Source organism: Podarcis bocagei, assembly GCF_964188305.1.
Source record: "Podarcis bocagei genome assembly, chromosome: 2".
Taxonomy (NCBI): domain Eukaryota; kingdom Metazoa; phylum Chordata; class Lepidosauria; order Squamata; family Lacertidae; genus Podarcis; species Podarcis bocagei.
The window spans coordinates 57,343,777-57,360,572 of NC_138126.1; the positions used below are offsets into that span (position 1 = coordinate 57,343,777).

The window sequence follows — 16,796 nt, forward strand, 5'->3', positions numbered from 1 at the left end:
CAGTATTTCTACATTATAAATATGAATTAATTTTACAAATCCTGGTCATCACTTTATCACACTCCTAAGAAACATAATCTTGTGATAACCCTGAAAATCCTCTTGCCAGAGATCCAACCCACCCAAAAGAATAGTTCAAGGTTAAATATGGGTGTGTAAACATGACCTAGGAGAGCGTTTGCAGAGTGCTTTCTTAAGAAATTATCCTGGTTCCAATCACATTTCTTGCTGCTCTGTCATATCAAATTGTATCCTCATAGCAATCAATCCCTCTTGGATTATTGCAGCCTGCAAAGATTTTCGCAACATGAGATGTCTGCATTTTCTTTGTAGGATTAAAACTGAAACAACACTAGGTTTGGATTAGGCCTGGGGTGACATTCTGCATCCTGATTTTATATATGGAAATTCTTCGTAAGAAGTTAAAAATAGGAGGACAAAGGGCAGAGATTTATTTATTTTTTGCCATGGTTACCAGTAATTTGATCATACATCATACCAAATTGTTTAATGAATTATAGTAATGTACATTCTGCATCACTTTGCCTTCTGAAGTACTGCCATCCTATGCTGCAATCCTGTGCTGCATTTCAGCAACATCCTAGCAAGCATAAAGAACCTGAGAAGATTAATGTTTGTGATTATCTTTTGTGTGATCACCGGGCGAAAGCTAAAGGCAGAGACAGAGAGGAACACTGAAGCGAAGGAGCTGCCTGCTACGCAGAAAGGGAAATGGTTCCTGCAATTATGATTCATGCTGCAGAGCCGAACATGTTAAGAGATAATGGAGAAGCAGAGGAAAGGCTGACACATTTCTGGTGAGAAGAGCTGCTACCTACAGATCCTTTGCAGAGAAATACAAGCTCAGGAAACAGCCGTCTCAGGCTTGGCATCAATACAAGTGCTGTGGGGTGCCTTTGCAGCTTTTGCAGGAAAGAAGCTGCTGCACAAATATGAAAATCACATGTAAAAGAGAAGGTGCTGAAGGAATTTCAGGGCTCCCAAAGAGCCACAGTCATTCAGAACATATGCAGCTGTGGGGTCTAAGGGCTGGGTAGGAAAGATGATCCTCAGACCGGGATTTGGTGGTGGTGTTTTTTTGGAAAATCCAGGTGAGTGAAAGCCAGCAGGGGCTATGAAGAATATACCAGTTTTTACCCAGAACCAACCGCTCCAGGTAAACTGTGCAAACTCTGTTAAGGAAAACTGGTGTTCTTTACAGCCATTGGACGAGCACCTAAGAAAATGGATTCTCTCAGGTGACTGCGGGCTAGTCAGGCATTTGGGAGAAATGGTGCTTTAGGGAGGCATTCATTGCCTTGTGGGGGGGGTGCAAGGTCGAAACACCAGAAGCCTGCGAGATCTCCGGGCTCCAAGGCAGCCAGTTAGCCTTCAATTCAAGGCATGTCCCCCAGCCAGCCAGCCAGCCAGCCAGCCACCTTCGCACGGATGCCCCTGGGCTTCAGAAGCCTCCCCAGAACAGACGCCGCCGCTGGTGCAGCATCCCTTTCCAAACAGGCAGCGGGATTATAATGATGATAATAACAACAACAACAGGATCCAGCTCGTTTAACTGCTGCCTTGCAAAGGGAGATGCAAGGCTGCATCGAGCAAGGCACTGGGGCGAGGAGGGCAGAGAAAAGGCAGATCCGGAGCGGGGCGCGGCTGCACGGGTGGAGGGGCTGCTGGCGTCCGGCGGGCCGCTCGGGGCAGCCTTCGGGGTCCGGGCGGGCGCCAAGGAGCTGCCCAGGCGCAGAGGCAAAAGGGGGGGGGTGAGCGGCTCCCCGCTGTCCTTACCGTGGATGCCGGTCTGGTGAGTCATGGCTCCGGATCAGGTCCGCTGCAACAGATCCCACCCTGGCCGCTTGTCTCCCGGGCAGGAAACGGCTCCGACTCCAGCACCGCCCGCTTCCGGGTTGCTGCCGACTGGAGCAGGAGGGGCTTGAGCGGGGTCCGCCCGGAGGGAGGGCCGCTCTTCGGCGGAGGGAGCGCGGAGGGGGCAGCGGGCGGGGCGTCGAGGAAAGAGGGGCGGGGGCGTCCCTTGTAGGCTGGCGGGGAGCGGGAGAGGGTCAAGGCGTGTCTGAGTGTCAGCCGCTCCGGGAAAACGGAATACGGTACTGTATATATATAAAGAGAGAGAGTATGCAGTGGATACTTACCTAGCACAAACGATGCATTGTCTCATCTATTGCATTTATTAGAGCCCACCTTCCCAGTAGCTTCCAGTACACGCTTCTCCCCCTCCACATCCCCTGCCTCATTTAGTCCCATAACAACCCAGTGAGGTGGGTTAGGCTGAGAGACTGTGACTGGACCAAGGTCACCCAGCGAACTTCATGGCTGAGTGGGGATTTGAACTCAGATCTCCTAGGTCCTAGTCCAAACCGCTATCCCACATTAGTATTATTACTAATGCCAATAATAATCTGGCAGAGATAGAAACAGCACCACTAAGGGGGGGGGGGGGACTTACGCCAGTCCTAAGGCTGAGGAGAACCAGAGAACTAGAGAACTCCCAGTGTATAAAAAAGTTCAAGAGATCCCTCACTTAGCCGACACACATGATGCACAGTTTCTTTAAAGCCACAAAGACCATCTATGGGCCAATAAATCATGACATATGCCCCCTACGCTCAACAGACGGTAAAGGGACCCCTGACCATTAGGTCCAGTCGTGATCGACTCTGGGGTTGCGGCGCTCATCTCGCTTTACTGGCGGAGGGAGCCGGCGTACAGCTTCCGATGTGGCCAGCATGACTAAGCCGCTTCTGGCGAACCAGAGCAGTGCACGGAAACGCTGTTTATGTTCCCGCTGGAGTAGTACCTATTTATCTACTTGCACTTTGACGTGCTTTCGAACTGCTAGGTTGGCAGGAGCAGGGACCGAGCAACGGGAGCTCACCCTGTTGCAGGGATTTGAACTGCCGACCTTCTAATCAGCAAGTCCTAGGCTCTGTGATTTAACCCACAGCGCCACCCACGTCCCACCCAACAGACGGTACCACACTTCAAAAAGATAAAGAAGCTATTGTATTGCATTGGAAATAACATTATCAGCATCTCCTTAACTGCAACTCCCGCATAGCTGCAGAGGTCCTCACACAAATCCTGCAAAAACAAATTAGAGATGAGCTTGCAGTATCTCCAAATCTGGGGAAACTATCCCAAATATCTTTGCTTACAAAAAGCTTGGCCTATCGCTCAACATCCAAAAAACCAAAGTACTGTACCAAAAAGCACAAAACAAATCCCTCTGCAGCGCCACAAATCCAACTCAATAGTGTAACATTGGAAAGTATCGATCACTTCTCCTACCTGGGCAGTTATCTTTCCACAAGGGCCAGAACTGATGCCGAAATCCAGCATTGCCTGAGCTCTGCGAGTGCAGTTTTCTCCAACTGAAGTGCAGAGTGTACGAGGACCGGGACATTTGCAGGGAAACCAAAATGCTTGTTTACAAAGCTATTATACTACCAACCTTACTGTATGCTTGCAAAACATGGACCACTTATAAACGCCATCTCCAACTCCTTGAAAGGTTCCATCAACGGTGCCTCTGAAAAAATTTACATATCACTTGGGAAGACAGGCGAACTAATGCCAGTATACTGGAAGAAGCAAAGATCACCAGTGTCGAAGCAATGATTCTTCAACATCAACTTCGTTGGACTGATCATGTTGTTTGGATACCTGATTATCATCTTCCAAAGCAACTACTCCATTCCAAACTTAAAAAATTGAAAGCTTAATGCTGGTGGTCAACAAAAGAGGTTTAGAGTTTGGATTTGATATTCCGCTTTATCACTACCCTAAGGAGTCTCAAAGCAGCTAACATTCTCCTTTCCCTTCCTCCCCCACAACAAACACTCTGTGAGGTGAGTGAGGCTGAGAGACTTCAAGAAGTGTGGCTAACCCAAGGTCACCCAGCAGCTGCATGTGGAGGAGCTGGACAGGAACCCAGTTCTCCAGATACGAGTCCACTGCTCTTAACCACTACACCACACTGGCTCAAGGCAAGTCTTCAAAAATGTAGCATAAACATCAACAACTGGGAAACAATGGGAGCCTGCAAGTGCTCCCATTGGAGAACAGCCTTTACCAAAGGTGTCATGGACTTTGAAGAAGCACAAACTCTGAGCAAAAAGGAGAAACGCGCTAAGAGGAAGGCATGTTTGGCAAACCCCCACCATGATCAACTCCCACCCGGAAACCTATGTCCCCACTGTGGAAGGACATGTGGATCCAGAATTGGCCTCCGCAGTCCCTTACGGACTCACCATGAAGACCATGTTCATCTTACTCGGCTACAGGTGATCACCAAAGGATAAGAATTAGTATTAGTAATAATAACTTCATCATCGTAAAAAACATGGATATAATCCGCAATGCATGCCAGGTGTTGGAGCAGCATCCTGGATTAAAGTCTTTTTCCTTTCCTTGCATTATCCTTCAGCAATGCTCCATGAGGAATGGGGTGGGGTGGGGTGGGGTGGGGTGGGGTGACTAAGAGGCTTGTTTTGGTTATTTCCTACTTTTTTTACTCCTTGTAAACACAATTTAAAAAAAAATCATTATTACTACATTTGCTAGTTGCCAAATACAAGGCAGTTTCTAGTTGACTTACAGTTGTTAAACAACAGCTATAAAGGGTCAGATAATCAAATCAGTACATTAAACACCATATTACACAGAGGTGGGGAAAATGTACTGTCACACTAATATAAAGTCTGAATCCTATTTCGTCAAGTGCCCGACTGAGAGGAAAGCCTCAATCTGGCTACCAATATAGATGAGGGCACCAGGTAGGCCTCACTCACCACACAGAGAGCAAACCCAACACACCTGGCCACACAAAACAGCAGGCATCATGCAGGGGCACGTGTTGCCATTCTCATGCAATGCATGCTGGCACGGCCACTCCTGTATTACAGCATTTGTTTGAGCAATAGCAGGCAGCTGCTGGGCAGATCAATGAGCAAGTGGTGGCAAGGGCTCAAAATACAGGGCAGCTTGTGCGTACCTGCACCCTGTAACCAAGCCTGCTCTCTTCAGGTACAGTGGATGACATGCCCCATGGCCTATGCTGAAGTATGATCCATCTGCAAGGCTGATTGGCTTCTGTATGTGGGGGAATGGAAGGGGGCTTCTCATTGTACTCTGGCGGGAAATGACATGCTCTCTCTCCATCTTCTTTTCTGTTTGTTTAAAAGGAGATAGTTCATGAAGCATTGGATTGTATATGACCCAGATTGAGTACAAGCCAACTGAAGACCACTGCCCTACAGAAGAATATGCTGCAGTTTCATCTGCAATGCACAGGGATTGCATAGCAGACGCATTGGGGTTCCTCCACAGGTACATGTGAAAAGTCTTCTCTAGGGGTAGGGAGATAGAATAGAATAGAAGCGGGAGAGCTTTGTTATCTGGGGAGTTAGACTGATGCTCGCAATTGCCCCCTTAATGCCACAGCTTTGCACCTCACAGCAGGCTTTGCCTGTATCTATTGGCTGTGAGTCCTGGAAGACCTGCTCCCTGCCTTGTCAGCTTTTTCCCATCTGGCTTGGGAGGGTGAGGCCTGATTGATGGATTCCAACTACAAAAGCTAAGGCTGCCCTTTGGACTCTTGGGTTGGAGTATTGTTTTGGGGGGTGTTAATTTGTTGTTGTTGAGACAGGTAGATCCAATTTTGCATGTGTCCAATTGGCCTGCGACCGCTGATGTGCAGGTCCTTTTGAACCCGGAAAAGGGCAGGGTATAATGGGGTATAACGGGGCAAGGCAGGGTTATGTGTTCTCCACCGACGCACACGGGGCAAGGTACAGAACCTCACACAAAATATTCACTACCTGTGATAATTACTGTATCTTTTTTTCTAGCTCTTATTGTGCTTTATGTGGGAATTTTGTCTTGTGCTTTTTGATGTGTTTTGATTGTTGTTTATGACTACTTTTGTACTTACATAAATATTTTCATGTTGTAAGCCACTTTGAGCATGGTTTTATCTATTGAAAGGTGGCATTTTATTATTATTTTAGTTATTTCTTCCTCCACCTTTTAGGGCAAGGTCTCAGAGGGTGCTTTACTACTTTAGCATGTGCAATTTCAGATGTCGCGTTAGTATCTTTGTCAAATATATTTTCATAAACTTGCTTTTAAAGGCTGCCTTTACTTCAGGCTGTGAATTTACATCCTCTCTTCCAGTGGGGGTATCTCTAGGATTCTCTTATTGCTGTTGTTGGAAACAACAATTTTTTTCTGATACTGATAACTACTCTCTCGAGCACCAGTGGAACATATTGCCCCTAGTACCACATTCATACTAGCTGAACAACATCACTGAAAGGGGTAGCAAAGCATACCACCCCTTACCAGGAAGGTGTGCTTATTGTAAGCAAAGCACCTATTATGCTAATTAGATACAGACTATCGAATCCCCACGACGGGGTGAGCTCCCATTGCTCGGTCCCTGCTCCTGCCAACCTAGCAGTTCAAAAGCATGTCAAAGTGCAAGTAGATAAATAGGTACCGCACCGGCAGGAAGGTAAACGGCATTTCCATGCACTGCTCTGGTTCGCCAGAAGCAGCTTAGTCATGCTGGCCACATGCATGCCAGCTCCCTCAGCCAATAAAGCGAGATGAGCGCCGCAACCCCAGAGTCGGTCACGACTGGACCTAATGGTCAGGGGTCCCTTTACCTTTATATAAGAATAAATATATGATAATAAATAAATATTGATATATTTTATTTAATTAAAAAAGAGTGCACTGATTATTCTGTGCCATTGCTAGGCAAACCGAACAGGACATTAAATCCAATCATTAGTAGTTGAAAGGTTTCCCTTGGATTTCATGATATCTTTTGCTGGACACTGAACAACTGGAGACCAGAGTCTGCTTTGGGGTCTTGCTGCCATCTGGTGGACTGAGAACACTTTGCAGCTCCTGTAATTTCAACAACCGGATGCCTATAGGAAGTGTGCAGTTTTAACCTGAGACTTGAATGGAGTCTTGATTGAATGGAATGGATTGGGGAAAATAAAGCAGCCTTCTTTGAGATGCTGAACTGCTGTTTGCTCTTTTATAGAATAAAATCAGTGTCTGTATTTATTATTCTAACCATTATGGTCATTGTAACTGAGCATCAATGTAGTGAAGCCCTCCAGTGCTGGAGAGGGGAGTATGTAAAATATACTAAACACAGCGCATGGTTCACATTGCATGGCCCAGCCTAAGCTTTCACGATGAGCAACTTGTCTAAAGTGGTGCCTGATTAAGTCAGGAAACTTTTGTCTTTAGTTTACAGCATGGGTAGGCAAACTAAGGCCCGGGGGCCAGATCCGGCCCAATCGCCTTCTAAATCCAGCCCGCGGACGGTCTGGGAATCAGCGTGTTTTTACATGAGTAGAATGTGTGCTTTTATTTAAAATGCATCTCTGAGTTATTTGTGGAGCACAGGAATTCATTCATTTCTCCCCCCCAAAATATAGTCTGGCCCCCCACAAGGTCTGAGGGACAGTGGACCAGCCCCCTGCTGAAAAAGTTTGCTGACCCCTAGTTTACAGGCTGTTGGAATAAGTAAACATTGCTTTGCAGCCCTAATTCATAGTGCTAAAAGACAGTTGGCTCCACCTACCTCCACAAGGTCAGTTTCCTTATCCAGAGATAAGGATGCTTTCAGATATGTGTTTCAAATACAGAGGAGGGTGGACTTGTAAAGCAGGCAGTGCAACCTCTAATCCTGCGTCAGATTCTGCCAAAGGAATAGATAGCTGCAGCTCCTGAAAGGCTGAGCTCCAGCTCCATGAGTTAGCCTAGTCCCCTTTTAAGTCCTCTAAGCTAGTAGGCACCCCACAACTTGTACTAATACAGCGGTACCTTGGGTTAAGTACTTAATTCGTTCCGGAGGTCCATTCTTAACCTGAAACTGTTCTTAACCTGAAGCACCACTTTAGCTAAAAGTGGGGCCTCCTGCTGCCGCTGCACCGCCGGAGCACGATTTCTGTTCTCATCCTGAAGCAAAGTTCTTAACCTGAAGCACTATTTCTGGGTTAGTGGAGTCTGTAACCTGAAGCGTATGTAACCCGAGGTACCACTGTATATGGTCTTATTTACACATGTGTAAAACCTGAGCTCACAGTATTAACACTCCCCAAAGTCCAGCAGAGAGCAAGCATGTCTCTTTCTTGGACATTGCAACTTTTGGATGTGTCTTTAATAAGCTCAGTGATTTTCGTGGTTTCCTAAAAGAAAGCTAAACAATTTTGAGGTGTCCTGCTTTTTACTTTTTGAAATATGGCAACCCTATCTTAGGATGATGTGGCATCCAGCCAGGTGAGGTGAGGAAAGGCCCACCCATTTGCCTCTATGGCAATTTCTTTGGACCTGTAAATTGCAGTGCTTAACTGGCCAGCTGAAGCCATTAACTTAAAGGAACTGGTTTGGCTGGTTTCTTGTTGTAGATTCTACCCCACATACAGAGAATCACATGGAAGGGACCCAGGGTATCATCCAGGCTGACACCCCAAACTCATAACAATGTATATATAGTGATTAACAACAGTTAAGTTCTTTATTCAGTTCACAATAACAAAGGCAAGCTGGCTTTGTATCAGTGCAATGTATTTTTATCTTTTTTTTCTACTTAAATACACTTGGTTTCATCTCTACTCACACTGGCAACTTGCTCCCAATATTCCCCTTAACTGCAAATTTATGGGCATTATTTCTTATAATGAACAGCCAGGAAAGAGTGAGAAAGCTACACTGATCACGTTTAGCACATTTACTCACACTGTTATAACGCAGACACTGACTGGCAACACAAACATTGCCAGCCTCACTTCTTCAGCATCATTACCTGCCAGACTGATTAGCCCCTAAGTTGTGAACTAATTTGTGTTACTGTGAAGCTAAGGTTAAGATGAATCTAGACCCTGCAACAAACCCAGTTTCATCCTCATATCCACTCAGACTATTACAGCACTGAATAGCAAACACTGTCAGGGGCCCATGAATCTCTAATGTGACATATGCTGCAGGTCAATCACAAGATTCAAAAATCAATCTTTATTTTTCAAATATAAATGGTCACACATCCAACAACAACAAAAAACAGCAATGTTGAGGGCCAAATGACATTTGATGAGGACCACCCAAAACTGGATGCGTGCCTATTTCTTTCAAGAAACTCACCTTGGAATAGTTTGGATTTGGGATGTGGCACTATGGGAGGGGCCTTAAATCCTACCATTGCAAGCCAGTTCCCAGATGCATATCACGACCCCCTCTGAGCTGTTATTACTCATGGAGTGCAAATCATATGAGCAGAAGACAAGTGCCCTGTGGTTAATAGTGACTATGGGGATCATCTGTACAGGCTTGGGTGTAGCCATGGAGGGGCAGCTGCCCCCCTAGATCCACAAACATTATTGAAAAGCATTGAAAGTACTCAATTATTTGAGGCTCTGCTACCCCCCACCCCCCACAGCAGAAGCCAGCCCCGCTGTAATGTCCTCTTCACAGGCTATTTTGATTTCCCAACTTTGATTTCCTAAAAGAAGCTCAACAACTTTGGCTGCCCCACCCCTCAACAAAAATCCTGGCTATGCCCATGTGTACATGGAGAAATAATTAAAGCTGCTTCGCTGGTGACGTGGCCCTGGTCCCAGCTGGGCTCCCCATGGCTTTTAGAAAATGGAAAAGATGTTGGGGAGCCAGTCAAGATCTCTCACGTCATGTTATGCAGGACCACCAGTTTGGCCTCAGGAACCAATGAGAGAGCATGAACCTTCCGAGATCCACTTCAAAGTCATCACACTTCCCAGCACTGGGGGGAAAAATTAATGGAGATTTTTGGTGTGAAATTGATTGATCAGCAGTTTTGATTCTATTAATGTAGGACCCAGTCAATCAAGACCATGGTGTTAAATTGGTATAGCAAAGCTAGGAAGATTATATTATTGCAGTTACTATTGTAAATGGCCACTGTGCTTACCTTGCAAAAAACTGAGGTGTAGATAGACAATTCAAGCCTCATAGACTTACTCCCAGATCTTTATTTTCTCTATATCCATGCTGAGATCTGCCACCTGAGGATAGCACTGTATTTACCTGATTGTCAAGGCTGGAGTCAGTTGCAGGTCAGCACAAAGAAACAGAATCAGTTGCGTGGCGAGTTCCCGCCCCCCACCAGGATAAATAAAGACACGAGACACCATGGTTTAAGGTTAAATGGGCGAATTAGGCCACAACTTTATTGAATTCAGGAATGAGAGGCATTGGCTTAGGCATTGGTCCTATCGACTATCCGGCTCCAGCCCATTTGCTGGAGACACGGGGAAGGGTTAACACGGGGAAGGGTTAGCACATTGACTAGGAGCTCCCCCGGGTCACCGCTCTGGGGCGTGCCTTTGGCCCTCACCTCCATAGGCTTCGGACAGGGCCACGCCCCCCGGAGTCCTTTAACGGACCACCCTTCGCTCACTGGGGGGAGGTGATGGCGTTCCTCCCCCCCCCACATCCTCTTAACCCCTTCTTACCAATGCCTACCGCCACACGAGCAACAAAGAAGCAAGGCAGGAACGCTCCAGGCAACACAGATAAGATCTCCGACAAACAGGAACAGCTGATATGCGGGAAACAAACGTGGGGGCTAGCTGGTGAAAAGAGGGTGAGCCCCCTCTGCGCCGGCCCTAAATAGGGCAGACACGGCCGGGATTCTCCTGCTCTCGCGGGGGGCGGAAACCAGCCCCCGCTCACGTGGGGGGGGGGGCATGAAGCCCGCAACCCCACTTCCTGGGCATGTCAGAAGTGGCTTTGTCAGTGAAGTTAACTCTTTATTCAAGGAAACAGCAGGCAACTCAGCAACACTCCCCAATTGGTCTTGCACCTATAGAGTTGCTAGGATTGAAGGTCTCTGTCTACAGGGGCGCCGACTTATAAAAAATATTGGGGGAGCCCGCGAAAGCTCATGAATAATAAATAAGCTCATGAATATGCAGATAAAGTGGCACCGCCTCCTCGTGAGCGAATAGGGGAGAGCGTGCTGCGCCTATTAATCAGCTCCGAAGGAAATTGGGTGGAACTTTTGCTCGGGAGGGAGGGCAGGAGGCATGCAGCCCGACCCTGTGCATTTTGGGCTGGGGGAGGGGTGGCGGTGGCGCTCTGCTGGAGGGGCGCCCGAGATTATTGGGGGGGCAGAGCCCCCCAAATGAATTTTTGAGGGGGCTTGGGCCCCCTCAGGCCCCATGGAGTCGGCGCCTATGTCTGTCTACCATGACTTCTAAGAGTCTTCGTCTACCAGATGTTTCCCAAGTAGTCTCAAGCTGTGTCTGAGCACCTGTAGTCTAGATTCTGCCCTCATTATCCTGTGTGTTCTTGGAGACCAGTAGGGAAGGGAGCTGGTCACAGCCAGAGAGGGAGACTCCCAGGATACTTCAGCAGCCTCTTGACCCCACCTCCTCCTTCAGCCTTGCAGTCTGGTTCCTCTTGCTGATTAAACCCTGTTGTCCCTCCAGCACCTCCTCCCAATCTTCTCCCTCTCATTGTCCCTCCACCAGTCCCCAGGCTCTGAGTCTGGGATTTCCTTGGCTGGCCCTTCCAGCCATTTCTCAGCTTCCAGCCAGTCCCTGACACTGATTGAGGTAAGTTCTATTCTAGTCTATGAAAACCTTTGCCACAAGAAATCTTTTCATTTCTAATGTGTGACAAGACACTCCTGTTTTTATGGCAAAAGTCCAAAATGTCTTCTCTCTCTCGTGATACAATTTGAGTGTTTATTTGCGTTGCTTCAAAACCTATCAGTTTGAAGCATGTGAAAAGCGATCCATTCACAACAAAACAAAGACAGTGTGTGCATAGCTGCTTAAGTAGCTGAAGTAATCGTGTGATAATGAAATGCTAAGATTCTGTGATGTTGACTTGGAGCAGCTGGCTGGAGAGAGGCTCTTGTTCCAGGAAGGTTATGGCAGCTTTTATTTTCATAAAGGGTGTAATCAGAAAGCAAAATTTACACAAACCAGAATGCTCATCTGCGTTGCTAATGACCCACCTCTGCTTTCAGTTCCACATGATCAAACCTTCATAGCAAGAGGTGGGAGAATCTCAGGGGCAATCTAACCTTTGAAATACAAAAGAAAGCAAAGTAATTCCTATGTGCTGTTAGCAGGAAAATAAACTTTTCCACCGCATCTCAATCCTCTGCAGAAATACAGTGAGGTTTATTGACTCTCACGTGCATAGGGTTGCGGTCTTGGTTTATTTCCCGCCGTTTATTTTTACTTTCTTTGTTGCCACTTTTGAGGCATAGTGTACTGGTGGTCAGTTTCACTTCCCAATTCTTTCTCTTCATAGTTATTTGGGGCTTGGAACATCTAGTACTGTCTGCCCCTGTTGGTTCTACAGAAGCAGAGACATACAGACAGTGACGAAGCTTCATGCTCTGGCACTGGGGGCGGGGGGGGGGCAGAGAGCAGGCGGGGGGGCTGGTGCACGTCCTGGGGGCATGGCGCCCAGTGCGAGCGGGGGGGGGGCAGCCGCGATGTCACCCCACCGGGATCGGGCTGCCGGGGGCAGTGCGCTCCCCCTGCACTCCTCTTCCTCCGCCAGTACATACAGACTCAGAAAGATTGCGTAATGGATTGGACCAGGCAGTAATTTAAAGATTATGGAAGCTTTAGAATTGCACTGTTGTTGTTTTTTCATCTTGGCATTTGTGCACACATGAAGGAGGGGGAGTTTGTGCAGGTCCCTTCATTCTACTTGCTGCGCTGTCTCATTTAGGGATTACAGTGGTACCTCGGGTTAAGTACTTAATTCGTTCTGGAGGTCCGTTCTTAACCTGAAACTGTTCTTAACCTGAAGCACCACTTTAGCTAATTGGGCCTCCTGCTGCTGCTGCGATCTCCCCGCAGCCCCTTGCTTCAAAAGAAGTCCGGGGACAGCGGGGAAGAAGTGATCTTCTCCCTGCAGCCCCAGGTCCGGGGACAGCGGGAAGCGCTTCCCGCTGTCCTCGGACCTCTTTTGAAGCAAGGGGCGGCGTGGAGAAGCGATCTCCCCGCAGCCCCTTGCTTCAAAAGAAGTCCGGGGACAGCGGGGAAGAAGCGATCTTCTCCCTGCAGCCCCAGGTCCGGGGACAGCGGGAAGCGCTTCCCGCTGTCCCCGGACCTCTTTTGAAGCAAGGGGTGGCGTGGAGAAGCGATCTCCCCGCAGCCCCTTGCTTCAAAAGAAGTCCGGGGACAGCGGGGAAGAAGCTTCCCGCTGTCCCCGGACCTGGGGCTGTGGGGAGAAGATCGCTTCTCCGCGCCGCCCCTTGCTTCAAAAGAGGTCCGGGGACAGCGGGAAGCGCTTCCCGCTGTACCCGGACCTGGGGCTGCGGGGAGAAGATCGCTTCTTCCCCGCTGTCCCCAGACCTCTTTTGAAGCAAGGGGCTGCGGGGAGATCGCTTCTCCACGCCGCCCCTTGCTTCAAAAGAGGTCCGGGGACAGCGGGAAGACCCGCTGTCCCCGGAGCTTGCGGGGCAAGCTTCGTTTTGCGAAGCAAGCCCATAGGGGAATTTGTCTTGCGAGGCAACTCGAAAACGAAAAAACCTTTCGTTTTGCGAGTTTTTCGTCTCGCGAGGCGTTCGTCTTGCGGGGTACCACTGTACCGTATTTTTCGCTCTATAAGATACACTTTTTCCCTCCTAAAAAGTAAGGGGAAGTGTGTGTGCGTTTTATGGAGCGAATGCAGGCTTTGCACGGCTATCTGAGAAGCCAGAACAGCAAGAGGAATCGCTGTGCAGTGATCCCTCTTGCTGTTCTGGCTTCTGGGATTCAGAATAAATTTTTTTCTTGATTTCCTCCTCCAAAAACTAGGTGCATCTTATGGTCTGGTGCGTCTTATAGAGCAAAAAATATGGTATTTTGCCTGCACAGTTTTTACAGCTGTCATTGCTGTGAACAAATGAGTGATTTTAAAGTAAGTAAATCTTATTTTAAACTTACTTCCCAAGTTGTGGCCTGATTCTTCGTGAAGCGGGGTGAGCAAGGGAAAGCCAGTTTACTTCATAGCTGGGCTTGCTTAAAACAATATTTTACAGATTCTAATTCCTATGCTTTTAATTTTTGCTGCCCACAGTGGGATTTTAAAACTATTCAGCCCACATATGTGGGAGCCTGGAGGGATAAATTGCAATTACCTACCTATTAAAACCCATCCCACAGTATGTGTGTGAGCGAAAGGTGTGGTGGGGAAGGAGAGGAAGAATAGTTCTGTTGCACTAGCAGGGGTCCTTGCGCTGGCTTCTGTGGGTGCAAATACATGGTTGATTCCAACTCATGGTCTTTAGAAGAGGGTCAGCTGTCATGATTAAAATACAACTAGGAGGGTGATCTTTATTTACTGCTGTAGCAGGATTCCCCCCTCCCACCGCCACAATGAAGAGAGAAGACCCCCATCTAACAAACTACACTTCCATTGGTTACATCACAATACAGTGGGAAGATCTTCCAATTAAATCCACTCTCTGTGTTACCAGCATGTTTAGCTGTACACTTATCCAAACAAAACCTTTTGCAAACTTTTGATGTTGCTCTTTCTGCCTCTCCCAAACAAGATCCTTTCAATGAGTGTAACACTGTTATTTCATGTGCAAGCGCCTCTTCCAAAGATAAGAGAACTGTGAGCGATTCAGAACATTTCTCTCATGTTCCCTTAATGCCTTGAAAACCAAGGCTCCCTAACAACACAGCTTCAGGGTTGTAGAATGGGAAGGGAAGGGTTTTTCTCTTTATAAGGGCAACCCTAAGCAGAAGCAGTAGGGCCAACTTATTTAACCGTGCAAGTTATTGTTTGTCAGAGGCCTTTTTGTTTCATATATGCATAGTTAATGCTTTTAAAACACGTCTCCAACTCTCAAATTCTATGCTATCATTTCATTATTAGTAAAGCTGTGTTTCTGAAGTTTTTGGCTTTCCGCAGGAGATTTAGCCTGAGAAAAGTTTGAGCTAACCACATTCCAGAGGTGGGAGGTGTGTAAGAGTTTGAGAGTGGTTTTAGCTTACAGGAAGGGTGAAGAAAGGTGATGCAGGCAATCTGAATTCTTCTCTACTTTAAGAAAAGTTCCTATGCATGTGGAGAGACCAGTTTGGCTGTTTCTTAGTAAAGACTCAGGTTATCGAGCCTGGGCTTCCACAGCCACCACCCACCATGAACCACCATTCACAGGATTGGCAACAACAGCTGCAGATGTGTTCTATCTTCATGAATATTCTCTTGCTAATTATGTTGTTTTAAATGTGCATTTTATATTTGACTTCCTTTAGTCATGTTTTCTTTTGCAACGTTAAAGTATTCCCCCCTCCCCCCGTTAACTTTGCTGCATTTAATGTGCATTCTGTACTTTACCTCTTTTCACAGAATCATAGATTTGCAGAGTTGGAAAAGACTCTGAGAGTCATCTAGTCCGACCCTCTTCAATGCAGGAATCTCAGTTAGATCATACATGACAGATGGCTACATCTATTCTTCAGACTGCATCAATTTAATGTTTTGCTTTGAAATCTTTTAGATAATATTTTAGTATCCTGTTAATTATATTGCTTTGGATGTACTTTATAGTTGACTTTCTTCTGTAATATTTTATTTTGAATTGCTTTGTGACATGTTTTGTGACATGTTTTAATGTGGGTAGTAAAATTTATTTATTTTTAAAAATGAAGCAGTATAGAAATGAAATAAAAATAATAAAAATATCAAGATGATCAAAACCTGGATCTTGGCAGGGAAGAATGCTGTTTTCTCAAGCCAATTGGCATTATGGATTCTGGGCGGGGGGCGGGGAACACTTTTGTTCACCAGGAAATGTGCATATATAAAGTCTCCCATCAATGACAATTCAGAACCAATTCACAAGAAGAAATTCTGAGAATATTGCACGGTAGACATTTCAAAAGTCAAAACTTGACCTCATTGCTTTGATCTCATGCCTGCCTTCTTTCTCCTATCTTTAGAAGACTCCCTAGCCAGGATCCTCTTTTTTGTGTGTGTATTTTTCCTTTTCTTGGTGTGTGTGTTAGGGTTAGTTTTGTTGTAGGGCAATTCCTTCATTCCAATTTCTGTTCCACTTTCCAGGTTTTCTCTTCACAACACAAATAACATCCTAAGCTGTATAACATTTTATAAGATGATAAAGCTTTGAACTTGCATTTTTTGTCTAACCTGGTTGTTTATCCTGATATCCTTGCAATCCCCTTGCAGAGAAATATCATTCTGAGCATTTAACACCAATCCTGGTCCACACTTTGAATATTGTGTACAGTTCCAGTTGCCTCACATCCAGAAGAATGTTGTAGAGCTGCAAAACACTCAAGAAAGGTCAACCACAGTGATCAATAGCATGGAGCAACTCTCCAGCGCGGAAAGGTTACAACTTTCTGAGCTTCTCAGTTTACAGAAAAGGCAAGTAAAAGGAGACATGATAAGAGATGTACAAAATGATGCAGAAAGCAGATAAAGCGTTTCTTCCTTTCACATAAGCACCTGTGGACGTCCACAATGTTGGAATATTCGGTGCAGGCAAAAGAAAACACCACACATAGTTAAAACTATGGAATCCGCTCCCAAAGGAGGCACCGGTGGCTTCAAGAGAGGATGGGACAAGTTCAGGGAGCATCAGTCTATCAGTGGGTACCAGCTCTGTCAGCTATGTCCTGCCTCGCCTCTGAAAGCAAGCTGCTGGGTATCACTTTTGTTTCTGGGCTTCCCACAGGGCATGCGGTTTGGCCACTGTGAGAACAGGATGCTGGACTGGGTGGGCC

The 16,796-nt window shown here is 46.7% G+C and overlaps 1 protein-coding gene and 1 long non-coding RNA gene across 6 annotated transcripts in view; one reads left to right on the forward strand and one right to left on the reverse strand.

Annotated features, from left to right (window-relative positions):
• Nucleotides 1–1,954, reverse strand: part of TWF2 (twinfilin actin binding protein 2) — a 59,783-nt gene extending 57,829 nt beyond the window's left edge. For 2 of the 4 annotated variants that reach the window (XM_081185191.1, XM_081185189.1), the window contains exon 1: nucleotides 1,798–1,954. In XM_081185191.1, coding sequence (XP_081041317.1) covers nucleotides 1,798–1,822 — 25 coding nt within the window. In that variant the 5' untranslated portion in view covers nucleotides 1,823–1,954. The remainder of the gene's footprint in view (nucleotides 1–1,797) is intronic. The other 2 variants (XM_081185192.1, XM_081185190.1) reach the window with 2 other exon arrangements.
• Nucleotides 1,098–16,209, forward strand: LOC308582259. Of its 2 annotated transcripts, none has more exons than XR_014005582.1 (3): nucleotides 1,098–1,177; nucleotides 5,211–5,355; nucleotides 15,397–16,208. It is a non-coding gene; the product is annotated as an uncharacterized lncRNA (long non-coding RNA). The 2 variants fall into 2 exon arrangements; XR_014005583.1 differs by lacking the exon at nucleotides 1,098–1,177 and adding an exon at nucleotides 1,224–1,259 and having other exon boundaries at nucleotides 15,397–16,209.
• Nucleotides 16,210–16,796: the final 587 nt, after the last annotated feature.